Below are 21,954 nucleotides of genomic sequence, written 5' to 3'. Positions count from 1 at the left end.
AGAAGAGTTGAAGCTGTTATAGCTCCAAAAGTTGGGCCAACCCAATATTGAATCCTACAGACTAAGACTGGGATACCGTTAAACTTCATGTGCGTAAAGGCAGGCGTCCCAATACTTTTGCTAACAGTGTAATTTAAGATAGTAGCCCTGGTTGCCACAGTCCACCCTTACAAGGAAGGTTATGAGAGGACGGAGGCTTTAAAAGGGTCAGTCTGCCTGAAATTATTACTTCACTTTTCCACAAATGCTAACAGGACTTATCACCCATTTTACTTCTCCTGGATGCCCAGAGGAGACGTCTCCGCACCCAAGTGCCCATATCTGTACAGCTGTGCTCAAAAGTTTGCATCCCCAGGCAGAAACCATGACATTTTGGCATTACATAGTCACATAGTAGGTGAGGATGAAAAAAGACACAAGTCCAACCTATGTGTGTGATTATATGTCAGTATTACATTGTATATCCCTGTATGTTGCGGTCGTTCGTTGATATTAAAAATATGACCGATCATGCCATCATTTTTTAAAGGATAGCCATTTATTATGAAAAAGTTTGTTGGCTCCTTTTTAAATCATAACAGAAATCACCTAAAATGGCCCTGACCAAAAGTTTCCATCCCCAGGAATGTTTGGCTTTGGTACAACTCAAGGCGACACACACGCAGGTTAAATCGCAATAAAAAGGTTAATTTCCCACATCTGTAGCTTTTTAAACTGCAATTAGTGTCTGTGTATAAACAGTCAATGAGTTTGTTAGCTCTCACGTAGATGCACTTGAGCACGCTAGATACTGAGCCATGGGGAGCAGAAAAGAACTAAGAACCTGCGTAACAAGGTAACAGAACTTTATACAGATGGAAAAAGGATATTAAAAGATATCTAAAGCCTTGAATATGCCAGTCAGTACCGCTCAATCACTGATTAAGAAGTGGAAAATTCTTGGGATCTCTTGATTTCAAACCAAAGTCAGGTAGCTCAAGATTGATTGAAGCAACAACTGCTAGAGGAATTCTTTGGGATACAAAAGAAAAAGCCACCACTAACACAAGGCGACTCACACAGGTTAAAATGGCAATAAAAAGGTTAATTTCCCACATCTGTAGCTTTTTGAATTGCAATTAGTCTCTAAGTATAAATAATCAATGAGTTTGGTAGCTCTACTGTGGATGCACTATGCAGGCTAGATACTGGGCCACGGGGAGCAGAAAAGAACTGGCAAAAGACCTGTGTAATAAGGTAAATGGAACTTTATAGAGATGGAAAAGGATATAAAAAGATATCCAAGGTCTTGAATATGCCAGTCAGTACCGTTCGATCAATTATTAAGAAATGGAAAGTTTGGGGATCTCTCGATTTCAAGCCAAAGTCAGGCAGATTAAGAAAGGTCACAGCCATAGCTGGCAGAAGAATTGTTCGGGATACAAAGGAAAACCCCACAGGTAACCTCAGGAGAAATACAGGCTGCTTTGGTTGTTTTTAAGGAGCACACTACAGTGATACTTGAACAAAAATGAGCTGCATGGTCGAGTTGCCAGGAAGAAGCCTTTACTGCGCCAATATCACAATAAAAGCCAAGGTGGGCACTGGCGCACTAAAGGCTTCTTTCTGGCAACTTGACCATGCAGCTCACAATTGTTCAAGTATCGTAGTATTGTGCTCCTTGAAACAACCACGCCATCTTTTCCAGAGTAGCCTGTATATCTCCTGTGGTTACCTGTGGGTTTTTCTTTGTATCCCAAACAATTCTACTGGCAGTTGTGGCTGCAAATTTTCTTGGTCTACCTGACCTTGGCATCAAGAGATCCCCAAGTCTTGAATATGCCAGTCAGTACAGTTCAATCAATTATTAAGAATTGGGAAGTTCGGGGATCTCTCGATTCTAAGCCAAGGTCAGGTAGGACCAAGAAAGATTGCACCAAGAAATTTCCACTTCTTGATAAGTGATTGAACAGTACTGACTGGCCTATTTAAGGCTTTGGATTTTTTTTTATATCCTTTTCCATATTTATAAAATTCCCTTACCTAGTTATGCAGGTCTTTTGAGAGTTCTTTTCCGCTCCCCGTGGTTCAGTATCTAACTTGCTTAGTACATCCATGCGAGAGCTAACAAATTCATTGGCTATTTATACACACTCATTACAATTTAAAAAGCCACAGATGTGGGAACTTAATCGTTAATTGCCATGTTAACCTGTGTGACTGTACCAAGGCCAAACATTCCAGGGGATGGAACCTTTTGATTGGGGCCATTTGGGCGATTTCTTTTATTATGATTTTTAAAAAGAAGCCAGACAACTATGTGATAATATATCGCTTCATCTCATCACCATCTTTAAATAAAAGACAGTTTTTTGGCATGATCGGTCATATTTTCAATATCAATGCCAACGTTTCATGATTTCTCTCAGGGCGTGCAAACTTTTGAGCACAACTGTACATCAGCACTACCATGGACAGTGGGGGGTTTCACCGCTCTCCCCTTTCTATTTTTGTTATGCATGTTGCGGAATGCAGCAAGATCAGTGAGACTTCATGCTATAGGGGAAGACCTGGGAACTCCAATGAAGAGATCCTGCTCCTGAAGTCCCAAGAGATATGTGGTTAACCCTCCTGCATCAACCCACATTAGTTCAAGTACATCCGAGAAGCCCGTCTACTTTACACCAAAGCTTGTTGTATTGAGGCATCAATTTCACAAACAAGCTGTAAAGTTTTTCAGAAAAAAAGAAAGAAAAAAAAAAAAGATAAAGGAGCCATCACAAACCATATTCTTAGCCAAGGACGATGTAACACGTCACAAAACTATCCTATTGGAAATAACGTTTTCAAATAATAAAGAGAAACAATTTGGCTAAGGAGAAACTTTTATGGCATGGGGGGAAAGAAAGAAAAGACAAGAGGTTCTGAAAAAGGTCCACTAGCACCAGTGTAGAGGAAAAGTCACTTCATGCCAGTGACAGCTGAGCTTTAAAGAAGTCGTTCCCTCTTCTCTTGGATACATTCAAATGCATCTGGGGTTTTCTGGCTTATGGTGGGGGTAAGGCCGCAGGAACAGATGTCAGGCTTGATGCATGGACGGTCTGTGTTGTCCAACTTACACACCAACAGAAGATCGTGAAAGATCTAAGACCCGGAGCATTGGTATCTTCCGCAGCTTTGGATCATATATGAAAGATCTTTACAGGTTGTCTTTTTTTTTTCCGGTGCCGCTATTAAAGAAGCCCATTTTGACCTAGAACTTCAGTGGAGATGAGGGTTTACATTCTCCCTGCTCTGTCATAGAATGACCTTCGATAAGGTTCTGCGAGTCAACATTTGAGAAGCTTTGACTAACCCGCCTCCTCAAGCTGTTGGATGTTTGCCTCCTTTAAACTATTCTCGGGATTTGGCTACCCCTGCTTTTTAAGTTGTTTTCACGTTGGCTTCCAATCTACCAAATCCACTTCAGCTTTTGACCAGATTCAGCTTCAGACTATTTAGGATCTTCACTAGCGCTGCTTGTTGATGGGTCATCTTTTTCATTGTCCTCTGAACTAGAATGCTCATTCGGTTTTGCCGTTTCCTCTTTGGCTTCCTCGTCCTCCATTTGGCTACATTCCCCTCCTTCTTGGTTAATATCAGAACCCTTATTGGGCTGTTGAGGATCTCTGCCAGCAGTGCTGCCTGGTAAGTCGTCTGCCATCCTTTCATTTCTCTCTGAACCTGGTTGCTCACTCAATTTAAGTTTTTTCACTTCGTCGTTAACTCCATCCACTCGATCATCTTCTCCATCTTCCTTGGGCAGCCCAGAGATGTCATTAGACTTTGGTGGACTTCCATCAGATACCGCTTCCCCGTTTTGTCTCTTCCGTTTCCTTGGGGTTCCTACTGGTGTATTATCTTTATGTGTGTTTTCTTGCTGGAGATTATCATTTTGATTAGTAGAGACTGCTTCTTCCAGAACGTGCCCCTCTTCCTTGCCTTCTTCTTTTTGTCCTACTGCTGAAGGCACGTTATGGTCATGCTTTGGTGAGACTTCATAAGAAACCTGATTTTGTTCCTCTTCATTGGACTTTTTGTCCATATCTTCTGTAAGATGCTGCGCTCCATTCATACTAGGAATTGAAGAACTGGGGATCAGACTTTTGTTGTTATACACTGCATCCGAACTCTTACTGGAACCCTCGCCTGGAATTTTCCTATACGACTCTTGCAGAGGTATGCACTCTTTACTGGGTTTTTTATCAGGCTTAATAGAGTCTCGATGGCTTTCAACATTTTCACTATCCGAGTCAGAACAATTTAACATTTTTTCTACAGAGATGACATCACAGCTGTCCAACTGTCCATTTATTTGGCTTTCTTCATCCCTTTCATTGTTCTTTTCTTTCTGCTTGTTATTAGCTCCTTGCTCATTTTCCGCTGGTGGTTGGTAGGTTCTGAGCTTCTCCACAGGACCCCAGATGAACTTATCTTGGTTGTAATTCTTCCAGGCAAAGTGCACTAATTTTCGGCGCTGATTTTTGTTCTTGACAGTGAACATGAAGTAGTCCAGAGCACTTCTTTTTACATTCTGTAGTCTGCCATTGCACAAAGTTTCCTCCAGGAAGAACTTCACCAGAGGAGCCTGGTAGTGTTCAAACCCAAGCTCCCCCAAACACTTCAGTATGCGCGTGATCCGCAGGTTGTTGTGACTGTGACTGTGAACAAGAATCGAGAGGATGATGGTTAGGAATGAGATAAATGTTACCTGTATGTACATCAAAGATGGCTCCATTGCCTCGCCACTTACTCGTTCAGATTCCTAAATCTGCTTTCACAATTATCTGCTAAGGTCACTTCTCCGGTCTTCTCGTCTTTCAGTTGGATGCCATAAAAATCCAACATGAGTTTGTAGGCTTCAAGGAACCTCCCTGGGAAACGCTTATCTCCTTTCATCTCCTAGAAAAGCAGAAGATGCAGTAAGCTGTATATGTGGCAGAACAGTTCAAAAGAGAAATAAAAGTAGCACCAGAAGAAACTGGATTGACTGTAGTGAGATGAAATCACTGGCAGCTTCTTAAGACTCTGGAATCCTAATGTCCAAATCTTAAAGCAGCTTTGCTAACCTACTTTTCAGCTTTGTCCCATGCAGACTCACTGGTCTCCAAGCCAGGTCCAATTCTCATCCGGTTTGAATGACGTCCAGAGTCATACAATCCACTTTCTGTGAACCCTGGCCTTCATGGACATGGATACCTATTAATATGTGGACAATGATGGCACATGGGAGACCTCGTTCTATTGTTTTCTTTAGTGGTGGGGACCCAGAAATGTTACGAAAGGGAAGTGACGGGAGTGGGTGTGTCGATGGTCAACAAGTTTTTGTTCATCGGCAGGATATGTTAAAAACAATGTTTTTTTTTTAATGTGTACATTCTCTTGTACCCCTTATGCATTCACATTGGATGGGGGGGCCCCCTTATTGTTACAAGGAGGCTTTCAGATTAAAGCCCCCACCCACAGACCTCCACAACCATTGGCCAGAGTTGTGGGCAAGAGGCCTTTGTTCTCATCAAAATGACACCTGACAAAGAAACAAAACATATACCGTATTTATTGGCGTATAAACACACTTTTTCAGCCTTAAAATCAGGGGTGAATCGTGGGTGTGTGTTATACATCGATCCCTGCTGTCTCTGAGGGAAGGGGCTCCATCACTCACAGCCACGCATTGGGTCACTGTTCTGTCTATCATAAGAGCAGGGCCAGGAGACGTGTCTGTGAGTGATGGAGCGCCGGGTACACAGGAGATCGCGGCTCTGTGTAATTCAGTGGTGCTCACTCCTCCTCTTCCCTCGGAGACAGCAGGGATAATCCAACACTGTGGAGGCTGCAATGATGGGGAAAAAGTGAGGCTGCAGATGGGCACTGAGCAGGGTGCATTGGTGGGCAATTTAGAGGCTGCAGGTGGGCATTGTGCAGGGTGCATTGATGGGCAATTTAGAGGCTGCAGATGGGCATTGTGCAGGGTGCATTGATGGGCAATTTAGAGGCTGCAGATGGGCACTGAGCAGGGTGCATTGATGGGCAATTTAGAGGCTGCAGATGGGCACCGAGCAGGGTGCATTGATGGGCAATTTAGAGGCTGCAGATGGGCACTGAACAGGGTGTATTGATGGGCAATTTAGAGGCTTCAGATGGGTACTGAGCAGGGTGCATTGATTGGAAATTTAGAGGCTGCAGATGGGCACTGAGCCGGGTGCATTGATGAGCTGTGACCCTAATTTTGCTTCGAAGTTTTTTATTTAAAATGTAAGGTTTTTTCCTTAAACTTCCCTTCTAAAATTGGGGTGTGTGTTATACACCGATAAATACGGTATATATATATATATGTTCTCTTTTTCTTTTACTGAATATACCAATTCTGAGATAATTACCACGGGAGTTATTTAAACAAACATTTGTGCAGTATTTCTCTTTTGCTATGTAACTAGACACTGTAGATAATTTTTCAATGGTTGCAATCATGCCAAGTTTAACATTTAAGGAAGTTCTCTACCTCAATTTCAGCCTCTGTCAGTGGTTTGGCACAAGAGTTCATACCATGTTCCCGCAGAGGAAATAGCCTGCAAATAAAACATATACATAGTAATGGGAAAAAGTGCAAGAGGGCAAATCATTCAATGTGGACACTTGGTCCAGACAGAACTGACTTATAAAGGCAAGAAGAAGGTAGAGAAGGAAGCTGGGGCTGAGGTCACGGGATCACTCCCAGGAGAGGACTCCACAGAGTGAGAAGGGTTGGAACCCTTCTCACTCTGTGGAGTCTTCCCCCCGGAGTGATCCCGTGACCTCAGCCCCAGCTTCTTCCCAACGGCCACAGTATCTGCTCCAGGCTGAGCAGCGAAAACGACTGCAGCTTCTCATCTCTGCATGGAAGAACGTATCCAGACCACTGACACACAGATGAGCCTTTGTTTTTCCTGTAAGTGTGATTTTATCTGTGCCATTAAAAGCTGTCTCTAATACTACACTCAGGTGGCGCTTCCTTCTCTACCTTCTACTTGCCTAAACACAGAGCCAGCTCTACGAGCACAGCAGCCGCCATTGATCTGCCACGATTAACCATTGAACTATTTATAGACTTATTGTTTTTGTTATTTAGTGAAACATTTCAGCCAGTGTGTGCACTTACGTACTTGCGCTTACAGTTACTACCATTGTGTTTTTGACTTATAAAGGGATGTCCCAAGAAATTTCCTCCTCCTCTTGTGGTTGGGACAGGAAGTGAAGGCAATTCTCCCTCAAAGGGAAAACCTGACAGGTGTATGTAAATGGCTGGACAGGAGCTTCTTCAATGTGTATGTGTGTATATATATACCCGCCTGCATCGGCCGCTGCTCATGTGTGGCTTCAAAAGTGTGCAGTGGCCCACCCCGTTTTCTCTTCAGTCCCCAAACCATGTGATCATTATGACCAATCACATTGACCCCACTTGTAAACAAAGGCTGCATAATAGGGACTGCAGTCAGCACTCAATGTGTAAAAGGCACATCGATTCAACTACAAGATGGAAGCTATTGGCTACTGGGTATTGAACTTCCTTTATCTAGTCCCGTCGTATGTGTTGTACGCCACCGTGTTCTTGGCAGTCGGAATTTGGCGCGACCGTGTGTAGGCAAGACAGCTTGAGCGAAATCCCGTCGGAATTCTGTCGGGAAAAACCATCAGTTTTTTCCGACCAAAATTCCGATCGCGTGTACGCGGCATAAGGCTCTACCATTGGTGTCAGTAGGAGGATTAGTGCCCCATTGTTGCTATCAGCGGGAGAAATGGTGATGTATTGCTAGTATTTAGGGGAGGAATAGTACACCGTCATGGATGGAATGGTGCCTCAAGGCCAGATAAAGGCAAGCAAAGAGCCACAGTTTGGATACCACTGCCCAAAACGAGCACTTAACTCATGCAGTTTGGGCACAGCACCACCTCAGATTTAAGAATATACAGTGAAACCTTGCATTGTAAGTAACACGGTTTACAAGTCTTCCGCAATACGAGCTATTTAAAAATAAATAAATCCTGACTCGATTTGCAGGATTCAAGCCGCTGGGGTGTGCAGTACCGCATTTGGAGAAAGGTGCGGTGGCGCTGGAGACACTCAGTTCCCGAGTGTCTCCAGTGCCCCACGCACTTCTGGCCACATGTGGTACTGCACACACTGGCGCCCCCATGCCTCTGGCCACATAGAGTACTGCACACACCAGCAGTCACTGTAGAACTAATTATCTGAGTTTCCATTGATTCCTATGGGGAAACTCGCTTTGATATACGAGTGCATTTGCATGCTTCTGGAACGGATTATGCTCGTAATCCAAGGTACTACTGTACATATGTTTTCCACAATGAAAATCTGGGCTAGGTGGACCTCTGTTTGGTTACACCCACTAAGGCTCTCAGAACTTCCCAGTGCTGATGCTCCCTTGCATATTTCCACATGCTGAACGCAAAAGGAGAACCTGACTGGCTGCTAAAGGCAATACAGAAGAGGTTAGGGCTTCCAACAGCCACCTTCAGGCCATTTATAGGATCTGTACATGTCTGGTGCACATACCATTGGATATAGGAATGGTTCCTCTCTAGAATCTCATACTTTTCCTTCCATTTCTCCAGCAGGTCCATTATGTACAGCCCTGAAACAAACACAAAAAACAGGTGAACTCTGCCTCGGCCAAATCAATTCCATCCCAAACACAAGTCTGGCTTCATACAGTTCCAAGAAACAAAAAATTATGAGGTCTCCTTGGTAGATAAATTCTCTAATCTCTCCCACAAAGCCACAGCACAAGGTGACACGCTGGGGTCTTGTGACCTATGCCAAGGCATGTGGTCACATGACGCTCACAGCAGATGGATGGATACTTCTCCCCCCCCCCCCCCCCCTATATAATAATATTGCAGAAGATCAGCATGGCAAGGAATAGAAAAGAAGAAACAAGCAGTCGTAGAGCGCGCAGCTGCTTGTTTCTTGCGTGGTAGGCACGGAGCGCAGGCGGATCTTTTTTTGGCCCGGTACCCGTTCCCTGGGAGACAGCTGGTAATGTAAGCTTGAGAGCAGAAGGTGGATCTACATTGTCTACAAGGATGGGAAGTATTGGCAAAAATAACAATCTGATGTCATTTAATCGTTCCCTGCTCCACGCAGACCCAGAGACAGGCAGATGTGGGATTTTCAAGTAACAAACACACTAGATTTTCACACAGGAGACCAACATATACTTACCGTCAGGCTCAAAACGCCTGTTGCCCTGATAAAACTCCAGGTTGGGTTTGGATGCTTGTGGAGGCTGATTCTGGAAGAGAAAAGATTCAAAACGTAAAAAAAAAAAAAAAAAAAAAAAAAGAGGAAGAGGATTCTGCTGAAAACGAAGCTAAAGTCCAAAATGAAGGCTCGGTTCACACTGGTGCGGTGCGGTGCGGGAACCACATGTGTTTTGAACAGAAATCGTACCGCATTCCTGTTCAAATCACATGTGTTTCTGCAGCAGTGCGATTTGAGCCATTCATTTTGTCTGGAGCTCAAATCACATCGCATTCGCAACAAACTCGTGTAGGACCCTTTTTTTTTGTGTCCGTACCAGAATCGGATCACAAGGGTGTTCCCACAATGTGATCCGATTCTGCAAATGCTACTGCGTTTTGCAAACCGATTTTGCGGTGTCGTTAACTTAAAGTGGTTGTAAAGCCTTAAGTTTTTTTTTTTTTTTTTTAACCTTAAAGCGGAGGGCCGGCAAAATTGCTGCTGACTTTTAAAATATGGACAATTACCTGTCCAGGGCGCCCGCGATGTCGGCACCTAAAGCCGATCTGTCGCTGGGCTCTCGGGTGCTGCCGCCGCCATCTTCGGTAAGATAATCAGGAAATGAAGCCTTGCGGCTTCACTTCCCGGTTCCCTACTGCGCATGCGTGAGTTGCGCAATCCGGATGGCCCCTGCTGTCTCTGGATTCAGTCTGTTTCCCAGCAGACAGCGGGGGTGTACGGGAAGGGGTGTGACTCCCGCAGGAGTCTATGCCCAGAAGTGGGTGCAAATACCTGTCTTATACAGGTATCTGCACCCCCCTCCCCCCTGAAAGGTGCCAAATGTGACACCGGAGGGGGGGAGGGTTCTGAAAAGCGGAGGTTCCATTTTTGTGTGAACCTCTGCTTTAAAGTGATTGTAAAGTTTCATTTTTTTTTTTAAATAACAAACATGTCACACTTACCTGCTCTATGCAAGGGTTTTGCACAGAGCAGCCCCGACCCTCCTCTTCTGGGGTGCCCCCACGGAGAGCCGCATTCCATGGGGGCACCCGTGCGGGCACGCTCATGAGTCCCGCTGCTGCATCCATTGACACAGACAACAGGACTCGGTTCCGCGCTCCCCCCCCCCCCCCACTTCACTGGATGTGATTGACAGCAGCGGAAGCCAATGGCTCTTGCTGTTATCTATCTAATGAGGACAGACAGCGGCTAGAGTCACTGGGCTCATGCACATCGCTGGAACAATTGGGTTCAGGTAAGAAAAATAGGGGCTCTGAGGGGCTGCTGCAGCATAGAAGGTTTTCCCCTTAATGAATAGAATGCATTAAAGTGAAAAACCTGGAGACTTTACAACCCCTTAAATGCATCCTATGCATTAAGATGAAAAACCTTCTGTGCTGCACCTCCCCAGACCCCCCCCCCCCCCTTTTTCTTACCCGAGCCAGATCCGATCCATCGATGTGCATGAGCGCAGCTACAGTGGCTCTCTCCACTGGATAGGTTTATAGCATCAGGAGCCATTGGCTCCCACTGCTGTCAATAAAAAGCTGTGACAAAGGAGCTGGGGGCGGTGCCAAGACCCTCTGTCTGTCTGTCAATGGAGGATTTAATGTTACGCCTACCCTCCCATTCCACCCTGTTCTCGTTTTACTATCTTACCCAAGTGTTCTAAATCTTCAATTAACCTACCTTTAATAAATATCCCAAAAGGTGTTTGATAACTATAAAAAGTCACATTTACGTAACTATCTTCCCTTATTACTTTAGTGCCTTAATCCCAATAACCTGATCCATCGAAGGGTGAATGTTACCTTCAAAATGTTGGAAAGAGGGAAAAAAAAGGGGGGGGAAGGCACGGGAAGAGGAGGGAGAAGGGAAAAGGAGGGAGAAGGGAAAAGGAGGGAGAAGGGAAAAGGAGGGAGAAGGGAAAAGGAGGGAGAAGGGAAAAGGAGGGAGAAGGGAAAAGGAGGGAGAAGGGAAAAGGAGGGGGGCATCCAATGGACGCAGCAGAGGGACTCAGGAGCGAGCCCACAAGTGCCCCCATGGAAAGTGACTTTCTGCGGGGGCACCTGATGAAGAGGGAGGGGCCTGGAGCACCAGCAGGGGGGTCTCCAGAAGAAGATGATCAGGGCTGCTCTGTGTAAAACCATTACACAGAGAAGGCAAGTATAGACAAGTTATTTTACATTTTTTAAATTGAATGTTTACAATACACTCGATTTGCATGAACGGGTTGTGATTTTGAGGCAGATTCGCACCACATCTAGTGTGAACCGGGCATTAAAGAGGAACTCCAGGTTCTGTTTTTCCATCTCCCTTTCCATGCTCCTTCACACAGGTGGGCAGAGGGTAGAGATGCAGTTTTACTGCTCCACAGCCACCTGAACCAGGGCATGCAAATGCTCAGGGCTGTACACCTGCTATGACCACAAATAAAACGGCATGCTGATTTGGATGGGAGCTAACACCCCCCGAATGTGACCCATTCAAGTGAACTGGCATTTTCAGATGAATCAATATTGCCAACTTTCAAATGCCTCTGAAAAGCCATCCACCCCAGTTTGTATTTCAGAGGGGGAACAAGTGCTGCCACACGTATGAACAAGCCCTTAAGCCTAGTATACACTGATCATTTTTTTTTTTCATTCAACCAAGATTGCGAGGAGGTCCTGTACCGCACGGGAGTACGCAATTTAAGGTGTGACATGTTTGGTATCTTATTACTCAGCACAACATCATCTTTTATATTTGAACAAAAATCAGGTTTTATATATATTGTTTATTTATTTATTTTTTTGCATTAACCAGTTCGGCTTCAGAGTAATGTGTTTTATTTTTTACATACATGTAAAAAATCTTAATTTTTTTTTCCAATAAAATAAATTAAATCCCCAGAACATTATATATTTTCTGAAAGCAGAGGCCTTGTAGAATAAAAAAAATAAAAAATAAAAAAAAAAGTGATAGTTGCAAATTTTCCTTTCACATGATATTTGTGCAATTGTTTATTAAAACACACATTTTCAGGAAAACAATATAATAAAATGAATTTTAGTGCAAAACCCCACCCATTAATAGAATATAAAAGATGCGGTTGCATCGAGAAAATAGATACCAAACATTCCATGTCTTAAAATTGCGTGCGCATGCGATATCGCCAAAAACGATGGTGCTGAAAAAATCCCAGAAGGTGACGCTTTAAAAGCCTTTACAGCGCATCAGTTTAACGTTAGTAGTGCTAGAATTATTGTTCGCATTCTGACATTGGTGCAATATGTCACACGTGTGGAGCCAATCAGCTTGTGATTTAAGGGGCAGTCTTTGGATGTACATAGTATGTCCAAAGAGCTAAACTGGTTAAAATTCTAAAAAGTGCAAATACCGTGTGACATAAAAAAATTGCACCACTCACCAATTTATTCTCTAGGGCCTCTGCTTTAAAAAAAATATATTGTTTTGGGGTTCGAAGAAGTTTTCAAGCAAAAAAAAAAAAAAAGTTTAAGTCGCCATAAAGCTCCTTTTAATTTTTAAAAACCCCAGACATTCCTAAAAGCACCTCTGCCTAATAAAAAAAAAAAAATCCAACCCTTCATATTCTCCATCCTGGGAATTTATTTTTTATCAGGGCAAGTAGATTGTCATGAGGAACAAGTAGATTGGGACTCCGATTTATTTCCTTGGACAAGTAGTTTAAAAAAAAAAAAATACAAATAAAAAATTCTACACCCCGTGGGGGTTTGTTCATATCAACCTGGGCTCACAGGAAGTGGACTGAATGATTCTGCATCCAGAGTGATCCCGAGGGAACAACGGCCCATCACAGGGGAAATCAGAACCAATTATTCTGTCTGCTATTAGAACAAAGATCAGCAACAAAGCTGCAGCCAGAGACTCACCGCGTAACACTGATAACGCCGGTCATTTACGTAACCATGTCTGTAGTTCTGCAGGTCCCTGGCAGCTCTCATCCTATTCCGACAATTAAACTAAAATGGAAATAAACAGCAATCATATTAGTAAAAAAAAAATACGTTGCAATAATTTGAATAAGTTTAGCAAAAAAGAAGTACCATGTCTTCATGACTCAATAAAGATTTGGAGAAGCTCTGAATTTTGCTTTCCTGACAAACTCAGCCGCATTGGGAGTGCATTGTTCTCAATCAGTCAGACGTTATGGGTAGAGGAGCATTGAGATAAAGAGGAGCAGGAGAGCACAATCACTGTGCAAAACACTTGTAATAATTATATATATATACACACACACACACACACACACACACACATATACATACACACACAGTATCTCACAAAAGTCAGTACACCCCTCACATTTTTGTAAATATTTTCTTCTACCTTTTCATGTGACAACACTGAAGAAATGACACTTGTCTACAATGTATAGTAGTGAGTGTGCAGCTTGTATAACAGTGTACATTTGCTGTCCCCTCAAAATAACTCAACACACAGCCATTAATGTCTAAACCGCTGACAACAAAAGTGAGTACACCCCTAAGTGTAAATGTCCAAATTGGGCTCAATTAGCCATTTTTCCTCCCCTGTGTCATGTGACTCGTTAGTGTTACAAGGTCTCAGGTCTGAATGGGGAGCAGGTGTGTTAAATTTGGTGTTATCGCTCTCACTCTCTCATCTGGCCATTGGAAGTTCAACATGGCACCTCATGGCAAAGAACTCTCTGAGGGTCTGAAAAAAAGAATTGTGGTTCTACATAAAGATAGCCTAGGCCAGTGATGGCGAACCTTGGCACCCCCAGATGTTTTGGAACTACATTTCCCATGATGCCCAACTACACTGCAGAGTGCATGAGCATCATGGGAAATGTAGTTCTAAAACATCTGGGGTGCCAAGGTTCACCATCACTGTCCTAGGATATAAAAAGAATGCCAAGACCCTGAAACTGAGCTGCAGCACAGTGGCCAAGACCATACAGAGGTATAACAGGACAGGTTCCACTCAGAACAGGCCTCACCATGGTCGACCAAAGAAGTTGCGTGAACATGCTCAGCGTTATATCCAGAGGTTGTCTTTGGGAAATAGACGTATGAGGGCTGCCAGCATTGCTGCAGAGGTTGAAGGGGTGGGGGGTCAGCCTGTCAGTGCTCAGACCATACGCCACACACTGCATCAAACTGGTCCGCATGGCTGTCATCCCAGAAGGAAGCCTCTTCTAGAGATGCACAAGAAAGCCCACAAACAGTTTGCTGAAGACAAGCAGACTAAGGACATGGATTACTGGATTCATGTCCTGTGATCTGATGAGACCAAGATAAACTTATTTGGTTCAGATGGTGTGAAGCGTGTGTGGCAGCAACCAGGTGAGGAGTACAAAGACAAGTGTATCTTGCCTACAGTCAAGCATGGTGGTGGGAGTGTCATGGTCTGGGGCTGCATGATTGCTTCCGGCACTGGGGAGCTACAGTTCATTGAGGGAACCATGAATGCCAACATGTACTGTGACATACTGAAGCAGAGCATGATCCCCTCCCTTCAGAGACTGGGCTGCAGGGCAGTATTCCAACATGATAACAACTCCAAACACACCTCCAAGACGACCATTGCCTTGCTAAAGAAGCTGAGGGTAAAGGTGATGGACTGGCCAAGCATGTCTCCAGACCTAAACCCTATTGGGCATCTGTGGGGCATCTTCAAATGGAAGGTGGAGGAGCGCAAGGTCTCCAACATCCCCCAGCTCCGTGATGTCATCATGGAGGAGGGGAAGAGGACTCCAGTGGTGACCTGTGAAGCTCTGGTGACCTCCATGCCCAAGAGGGTTAAGGCAGTGCTGGAAAATAATGGTGGCCACACAAAATATTGACACTTTGGGCCCAATTTGGACATTTTCACTTAGGGGTGTACTCACTTTTGTTCCCAGCGGTTTAGACATTAATGGCTGTGTGTTGAGTTATTTTGAGGGGACAGCAAATTTACACTGTTATACAAGCTGCACACTCACTACTTTACATTGTAGCAAAGTGTCATTTCTTCAGTGTTGTCACATGAAAAGATAGAAGAAAATATTTACAGAAATGTGAGGGGTGTACTGACTATTGTGAGATTCTGTATATAAGACATATCACTGCCGAGCTCTGAAAATGTTAGTTGCCATCCCACCAGCCCTTTGGTTTCAATAACGTCACTGACCCAGAACAAGACTGTAGATGTGCTCAGAGGTCCTTTATCTGCAGATTTGTTTTCAGTCAAAGTATTAAAGAAAGAAGGTCAGCCTGACAATCAGCATTTACAGGAGGGGTCAGCAATGGCGGCCTCCATACTTCCCAACTACAAGGTTTCTTTAAAGCATTTCAGAAAAGAAATGTAGATCTTAGCCCTTGTACACATAGTCAGAAATTCCGACGGAAAATGTCCGATCGGACCGCGCTGTCGGATAATCTAACTGTGTGTGGGCTCCATCTGACTTTTTCCGTCGGAATGTCCGACCAAAAATTTTCCGACAACATGATCCGATCTGACTTTGTCCGATCATTTGTAGAGAATTCCGATCGGACAAAGTGCCACGCATGCTCAGATCAAATTCCGAGACCAAAGCTATTGGCTACTAGCCTGAACATAGTCCTGTCCTAACATACAAACATCATCACGTTCTGAACGATCGGATTTTCCGTCAACTTTGACCGACCGTGTGTATGCACAGACGGATTTTGTTGTCGGAATGTCCGACCGTGTGTAAGGGGGGTTACAGTTTTGATTTCCACAAAGGAAGAAGAAACTAGCGTCACCCAATAATAGAAACACCCACATTCCCCTCCCCCTCCCTTCTGTGTACCTGGAAGCCTTCACCCCGACTTTCTATACTGAATCCTTCCCATCAATAACATTCCCAGCCTACATTCTCTCTCCAATACTCCTTCTCTCACAAATCTCCCCTTCCTTCAATCTCTTCTTCCAAATTCTCTCCCTTTTATTTCATCCCTCCTCTCCATTGTATCCTCTCCGGCACGTCTCCTGTCCATCCTTCTTCCCATCTATCCTGTGCTCCTCTCTTCCTTCTTTAGCACTTCCCCAATGCCTGCATCCTTCCTCGCCCCGATTATTGCACCCCCCCCCCCACACACACCCCTTCATTTCTCAGTTCTACCTCCAGCAACCCTCCTCTCCATTCCCTGTATCTCTTGCCTTCTATAAACTTCACTGTTCTATGTCTCTCTTCCATCTCCTGCACCCCCCCTCTTGACCCCTCCTCCATCTCATCACCCCCCCCCCCCCCCCTCCTTCCCTAGTTCTCATTTCCATCTCCTGCGACACTCCTCTCCATTCCCTATATCCTCCATCTCTTCACTTTTCTGTTCATCCATCTCCCAGTTCAACCATCCTCACCCCAATACCTGCATCCCTCTTCCCTCCCAACTGCTCCATCCCTCCTTCATCCTTCCCCAATTCCTCCATCCCTCCTCTTCTTCATCCTTCCCCAATTCCTCCATCCCTCCTCTTCTTCATCACTCCCCAATTCCTCCATCCCTCCTCTTCTTCATCTCTCCCCAATTCCTCCATCCCTCCTCTTCTTCATCCTTCTCCAATTCCTCCATCCCTCCTCTTCTTCATCCTTCCCCAATTCCTCCATCCCTCCTCTTCTTCATCCTTCCCCAATTCCTTCTCTTCTTCATCCTTCCCCAATTCCTCCATCCCTCCTCTTCTTCATCTCTCGCCAATTCCTCCATCCCTCCTCTTCTTCATCACTCCCCAATTCCTCCATCCCCCCTCTTCTTCATCTCTCCCCAATTCCTCCATCCCTCCTCTTCTTCATCCTTCCCCGATTCCTCCATCCCTCCTCTTCTTCATCCTTCCCCAATTCCTTTATCCCTCCTCTTCATCATCACTCCCCAATTCCTCCATCCCTCCTCTTCTTCATCACTCCCCAATTCCTTTATCCCTCCTCTTCATCATCACTCCCCAATTCCTCCATCCCTCCTCTTCTTCATCACTCCCCAATTCCTCCATCCCTCCTCTTCTTCATCTCTCCCCAATTCCTCCATCCCTCCTTTTCTTCATCCTTCCCCAATTCCTCCATCCCTCCTCTTCTTCATCACTCCCCAATTCCTCCATCCCTCCTTTTCTTCATCCTTCCCCAATTCCTCCATCCCTCCTCTTCTTCATCACTCCCCAATTCCTCCATCCCTCCTCTTCTTCATCCTTCCCCGATTCCTCCATCCCTCCTCTTCTTCATCCTTCCCCAATTCCTTTATCCCTCCTCTTCATCATCACTCCCCAATTCCTCCATCCCTCCTCTTCTTCATCACTCCCCAATTCCTCCATCCCTCCTCTTCTTCATCTCTCCCCAATTCCTCCATCCCTCCTTTTCTTCATCCTTCCCCAATTCCTCCATCCCTCCTCTTCTTCATCACTCCCCAATTCCTCCATCCCTCCTTTTCTTCATCCTTCCCCAATTCCTCCATCCCTCCTCTTCTTCATCACTCCCCAATTCCTCCATCCCTCCTCTTCTTCATCCTTTCCAATTCCTCCATCCCTCCTCTTCCTCATCCTTCCCCGATTCCTCCATCCCTCCTCTTCTTCATCCTTCCCCATTTCCTCCATCCCTCCTCTTCTTCATCCTTCCCCAATTCCTTTATCCCTCCTCTTCTTCATCACTCCCCAATTCCTCCATCCCTCCTCTTCTTCATCACTCCCCAATTCCTGCATCCCTCCTTTTCTTCATCCTTACCCAATTCCTCCATCCCTCCTCTTCTTCATCCTTCCCCAATTCCTCCATCCCTCCTCTTCTTCATCCTTCCCCAATTCCTCCATCCATCCTCTTCTCCCCATTTCCTCCATCTCTCCTCATCTTCCAAGTTAATTTGCATTATCTCTCCTGTGGGTCTCTCCTCTACATCTTATCTATTCTTCTCCCAGATATCTGTATTCCCGGCTCTTCTCCTTAGCTCACTCCTGCATACCACCCTCACCATCTCTCCTCAAACCCTGCACTCTTCCTCTCCTTCTCTCGCCTCTTCTGCACCCCTCCTCTCCATCTCTCGCCTCCTCTGCACCCCTCCTCTCCTTCTCTCGCCTCCTCTGCACCCCTCCTCTCCATCTCTCGCCTCCTCTGCACCCCTCCTCTCCATCTCTCGCCTCCTCTGCACCCCTCCTCTCCATCTCTCGCCTCCTCTGCACCCCTCCTCTCCTTCTCTCGCCTCCTCTGCACCCCTCCTCTCCATCTCTCGCCTCCTCTGCACCCCTCCTCTCCATCTCTCGCCTCCTCTGCACCCCTCCTCTCCATCTCTCGCCTCCTCTGCACCCCTCCTCTCCATCTCTCGCCTCTTCTGCACCCCTCCTCTCCATCTCTCGCCTCTTCTGCACCCCTCCTCTCCATCTCTCGCCTCTTCTGCACCCCTCCTCTCCATCTCTCGCCTCTTCTGCACCCCTCCTCTCCATCTCTCGCCTCTTCTGCACCCCTCCTCTCCTTCTCTCGCCTCTTCTGCACCCCTCCTCTCCTTCTCTCGCCTCTTCTGCACCCCTCCTCTCCATCTCTCGCCTCTTCTGCACCCCTCCTCTCCATCTCTCGCCTCTTCTGCACCCCTCCTCTCCATCTCTCGCCTCTTCTGCACCCCTCTTCTCCATCTCTCGCCTCTTCTGCACCCCTCCTCTCCATCTCTCGCCTCTTCTGCACCCCTCCTCTCCATCTCTCTCCTCTTCTGCACCCCTCCTCTCCATCTCTCTCCTCTTCTGCACCCCTCCTCTCCTTCTCTCTCCTCTTCTGCACCCCTCCTCTCCTTCTCTCTCCTCTTCTGCACCCCTCCTCTCTCCTCTTCTGCACCCCTCCTCTCCATCTCTCTCCTCTTCTGCACCCCTCCTCTCCATCTCTCTCCTCTTCTGCACCCCTCCTCTCCATCTCTCGCCTCCTCTGCACCCCTCCTCTCCATCTCTCGCCTCCTCTGCACCCCTCCTCTCCATCTCTCGCCTCCTCTGCACCCCTCCTCTCCATCTCTCGCCTCCTCTGCACCCCTCCTCTCCATCTCTCGCCTCCTCTGCACCCCTCCTCTCCATCTCTCGCCTCCTCTGCACCCCTCCTCTCCATCTCTCGCCTCCTCTGCACCCCTCCTCTCCATCTCTCGCCTCCTCTGCACCCCTCCTCTCCATCTCTCGCCTCTTCTGCACCCCTCCTCTCCATCTCTCGCCTCTTCTGCACCCCTCCTCTCCATCTCTCGCCTCTTCTGCACCTCTCCATCTCTCGCCTCTTCTGCACCTCTCCTCTCCATCTCCCTCCTCTTCTGCACCCCCTCCTCTCCATCTCTCGCCTCCTCTGCACCCCTCCTCTCCATCTCTCGCCTCTTCTGCACCCCTCCTCTCCATCTCTCGCCTTTTCTGCACCCCTCCTCTCCATCTCTCGCCTCTTCTGCACCCCTCCTCTCCATCTCTCGCCTCTTCTGCACCCCTCCTCTCCATCTCTCGCCTCTTCTGCACCCCTCCTCTCCATCTCTTGCCTCTTCTGCACCCCTCCTCTCCATCTCTCTCCTCTTCTGCACCTCTCCTCTCCATCTCACTCCTCTTCTGCACCTCTCCTCTCCATCTCACTCCTCTTCTGCACCTCTCCTCTCCATCTCACTCCTCTTCTGCATCTCTCCTCTCCATCTCACTCCTCTTCTGCATCTCTCCTCTTCTGCGCCCCTCCTCTCCATCTCTCGCCTCTTCTGCACCCCTCCTCTCCATCTCTCTCCTCTTCTGCGCCCCTCCTCTCCATCTCTCGCCTCCTCTGCACCCCTCCTCTCCATCTCTCGCCTCCTCTGCACCCCTCCTCTCCATCTCTCGCCTCTTCTGCACCCCTCCTGCACCCCTCCTCTCCATCTCTCGCCTCTTCTGCACCCCTCCTCTCCATCTCTCGCCTCTTCTGCACCCCTCCTCTCCATCTCTCGCCTCTTCTGCACCTCTCCATCTCTCGCCTCTTCTGCACCTCTCCTCTCCATCTCCCTCCTCTTCTGCACCCCCTCCTCTCCATCTCTCGCCTCTTCTGCACCCCTCCTCTCCATCTCTCGCCTCTTATGCACCCCTCCTCTCCATCTCTCGCCTCTTCTGCACCCCTCCTCTCCATCTCTCGCCTCTTCTGCACCCCTCCTCTCCATCTCTCGCCTCTTCTGCACCCCTCCTCTCCATCTCTCGCCTCTTCTGCACCCCTCCTCTCCATCTCTCTCCTCTTCTGCACCTCTCCTCTCCATCTCACTCCTCTTCTGCACCTCTCCTCTCCATCTCACTCCTCTTCTGCATCTCTCCTCTCCATCTCACTCCTCTTCTGCATCTCTCCTCTCCATCTCACTCCTCTTCTGCATCTCTCCTCTCCATCTCACTCCTCTTCTGCATCTCTCCTCTTCTGCGCCCCTCCTCTCCATCTCTCGCCTCTTCTGCACCCCTCCTCTCCATCTCTCGCCTCTTCTGCACCCCTCCTCTCCATCTCTCTCCTCCTCTGCACCCCTCCTCTCCATCTCTCGCCTCTTCTGCACCCCTCCTCTCCATCTCTCGCCTCTTCTGCACCCCTCCTCTCCATCTCTCTCCTCCTCTGCACCCCTCCTCTCCATCTCTCGCTTCTTCTGCACCCCTCCTCTCCACCTCTCTCCTCCTCTGCACCCCTCCTCTCCATCTCTCGCCTCCTCTGCACCCCTCCTCTCCATCTCTCGCCTCCTCTGCACCCCTCCTCTCCATCTCTCGCCTCTTCTGCACCCCTCCTCTCCATCTCTCTCATCGTTTGCACCCCTCCTCTTCATCTCTCTCCTCTTCTGCACCCCTTCTCTCCATCTCTCTCATCGTCTGCACCCCTCCTCTCCATCTCTCGCCTCTTCTGCACCCCTCCTCTCCATCTCTCTCCTCCTCTGCACCCCTCCTCTCCATCTCTCCTCTTCTGCACCCCTCCTCTCCATCTCTCCTCTTCTGCACCCCTCCTCTTCATCTCTCTCCTCTTCTGCACCCCTCCTCTCCATCTCTCTCATCGTCTGCACCCCTCCTCTCCATCTCTCTCCTCTTTTGCACCCCTCCTCTCCATCTCTCTCCTCTTTATCTCTCCTCTCTTTCCAATTTTCTCCTCTTCTCCATCTCTCTTCTCTTTCCAATTGTCTCCTCTTCTGCATCTCTCTCCTCTCCATTCCGCTTCTCTCTTCTCCTGCATCCCATTTTCCCACCTCTACACAATTTCTGCCCCTCCCATTGTTATCCCCTTCCGCCTCTCCCCATCCCCCTCACCTGTCGCCGGTTCCCTGGCTCTCTTTGGCCCCGAGTCTTCTCCTCCCCCTCCTCCTCCCAGGTGGAGTCATATTCGGGACTCCACACCTCCTCGGGGTCCCGGGACATGCTGGAAGCGGGGCCGCGGAGCCAGGGCCCGGGCAGCACCAGGCAGGGGAGCACGGTGCCGGGTTAGTCGGTCTGGAGGCCGGAGATGGAGCCTCCGCTCTCTGACAGCTAAGGGAACGAAACTGAAACCCGGCGCCGGACAGTGACGGCCCTGCTCAGGGCGCGCAGGAAGGACGTCACCGAATGTGAAACCGGTCTATCTCCGCCATGGTGAGGGTCAGGCCGGGCTACAACAACATGGCTGACAGCTTGTTCGGGAGGAGGAGAGCGCTGTAAACAGCCGCTGTCTTCAAAGAGAACCCAACTACAGCCATTATTTAGCTTTAGATACAATGAGGAACACAGTTATCGGCTTGTCATGTTTTTGTTTCTGCCTGTGACCCCATTGG

The 21,954-nt window shown here is 47.4% G+C and overlaps 1 protein-coding gene across 1 annotated transcript; it reads right to left on the bottom strand.

Annotated features, from left to right (window-relative positions):
- Nucleotides 1-519: 519 nt before the first annotated feature.
- On the bottom strand, nt 520-21,717 carry LOC143936036 (uncharacterized). Its single transcript, XM_077460322.1, has 7 exons — nt 21,458-21,717; nt 13,156-13,245; nt 9,242-9,311; nt 8,573-8,651; nt 6,521-6,587; nt 4,772-4,920; nt 520-4,679 (listed from the first exon to the last, which is right to left on the bottom strand). The coding sequence occupies exons 1-7, from the start codon at nt 21,563-21,565 to the stop codon at nt 3,473-3,475; spliced, it is 1,770 nt and encodes a 589-aa protein (XP_077316448.1). The 5' UTR covers nt 21,566-21,717; the 3' UTR covers nt 520-3,472.
- Nucleotides 21,718-21,954: the final 237 nt, after the last annotated feature.

Source organism: Lithobates pipiens, unplaced genomic scaffold (assembly GCF_037356315.1).
Source record: "Lithobates pipiens isolate NorthernLeopardFrog02 unplaced genomic scaffold, aLitPip1_a1.2 Scaffold_28, whole genome shotgun sequence".
Classification (NCBI taxonomy): domain Eukaryota; kingdom Metazoa; phylum Chordata; class Amphibia; order Anura; family Ranidae; genus Lithobates; species Lithobates pipiens.
This window is presented reverse-complemented; position numbering and strand designations above follow the sequence as displayed.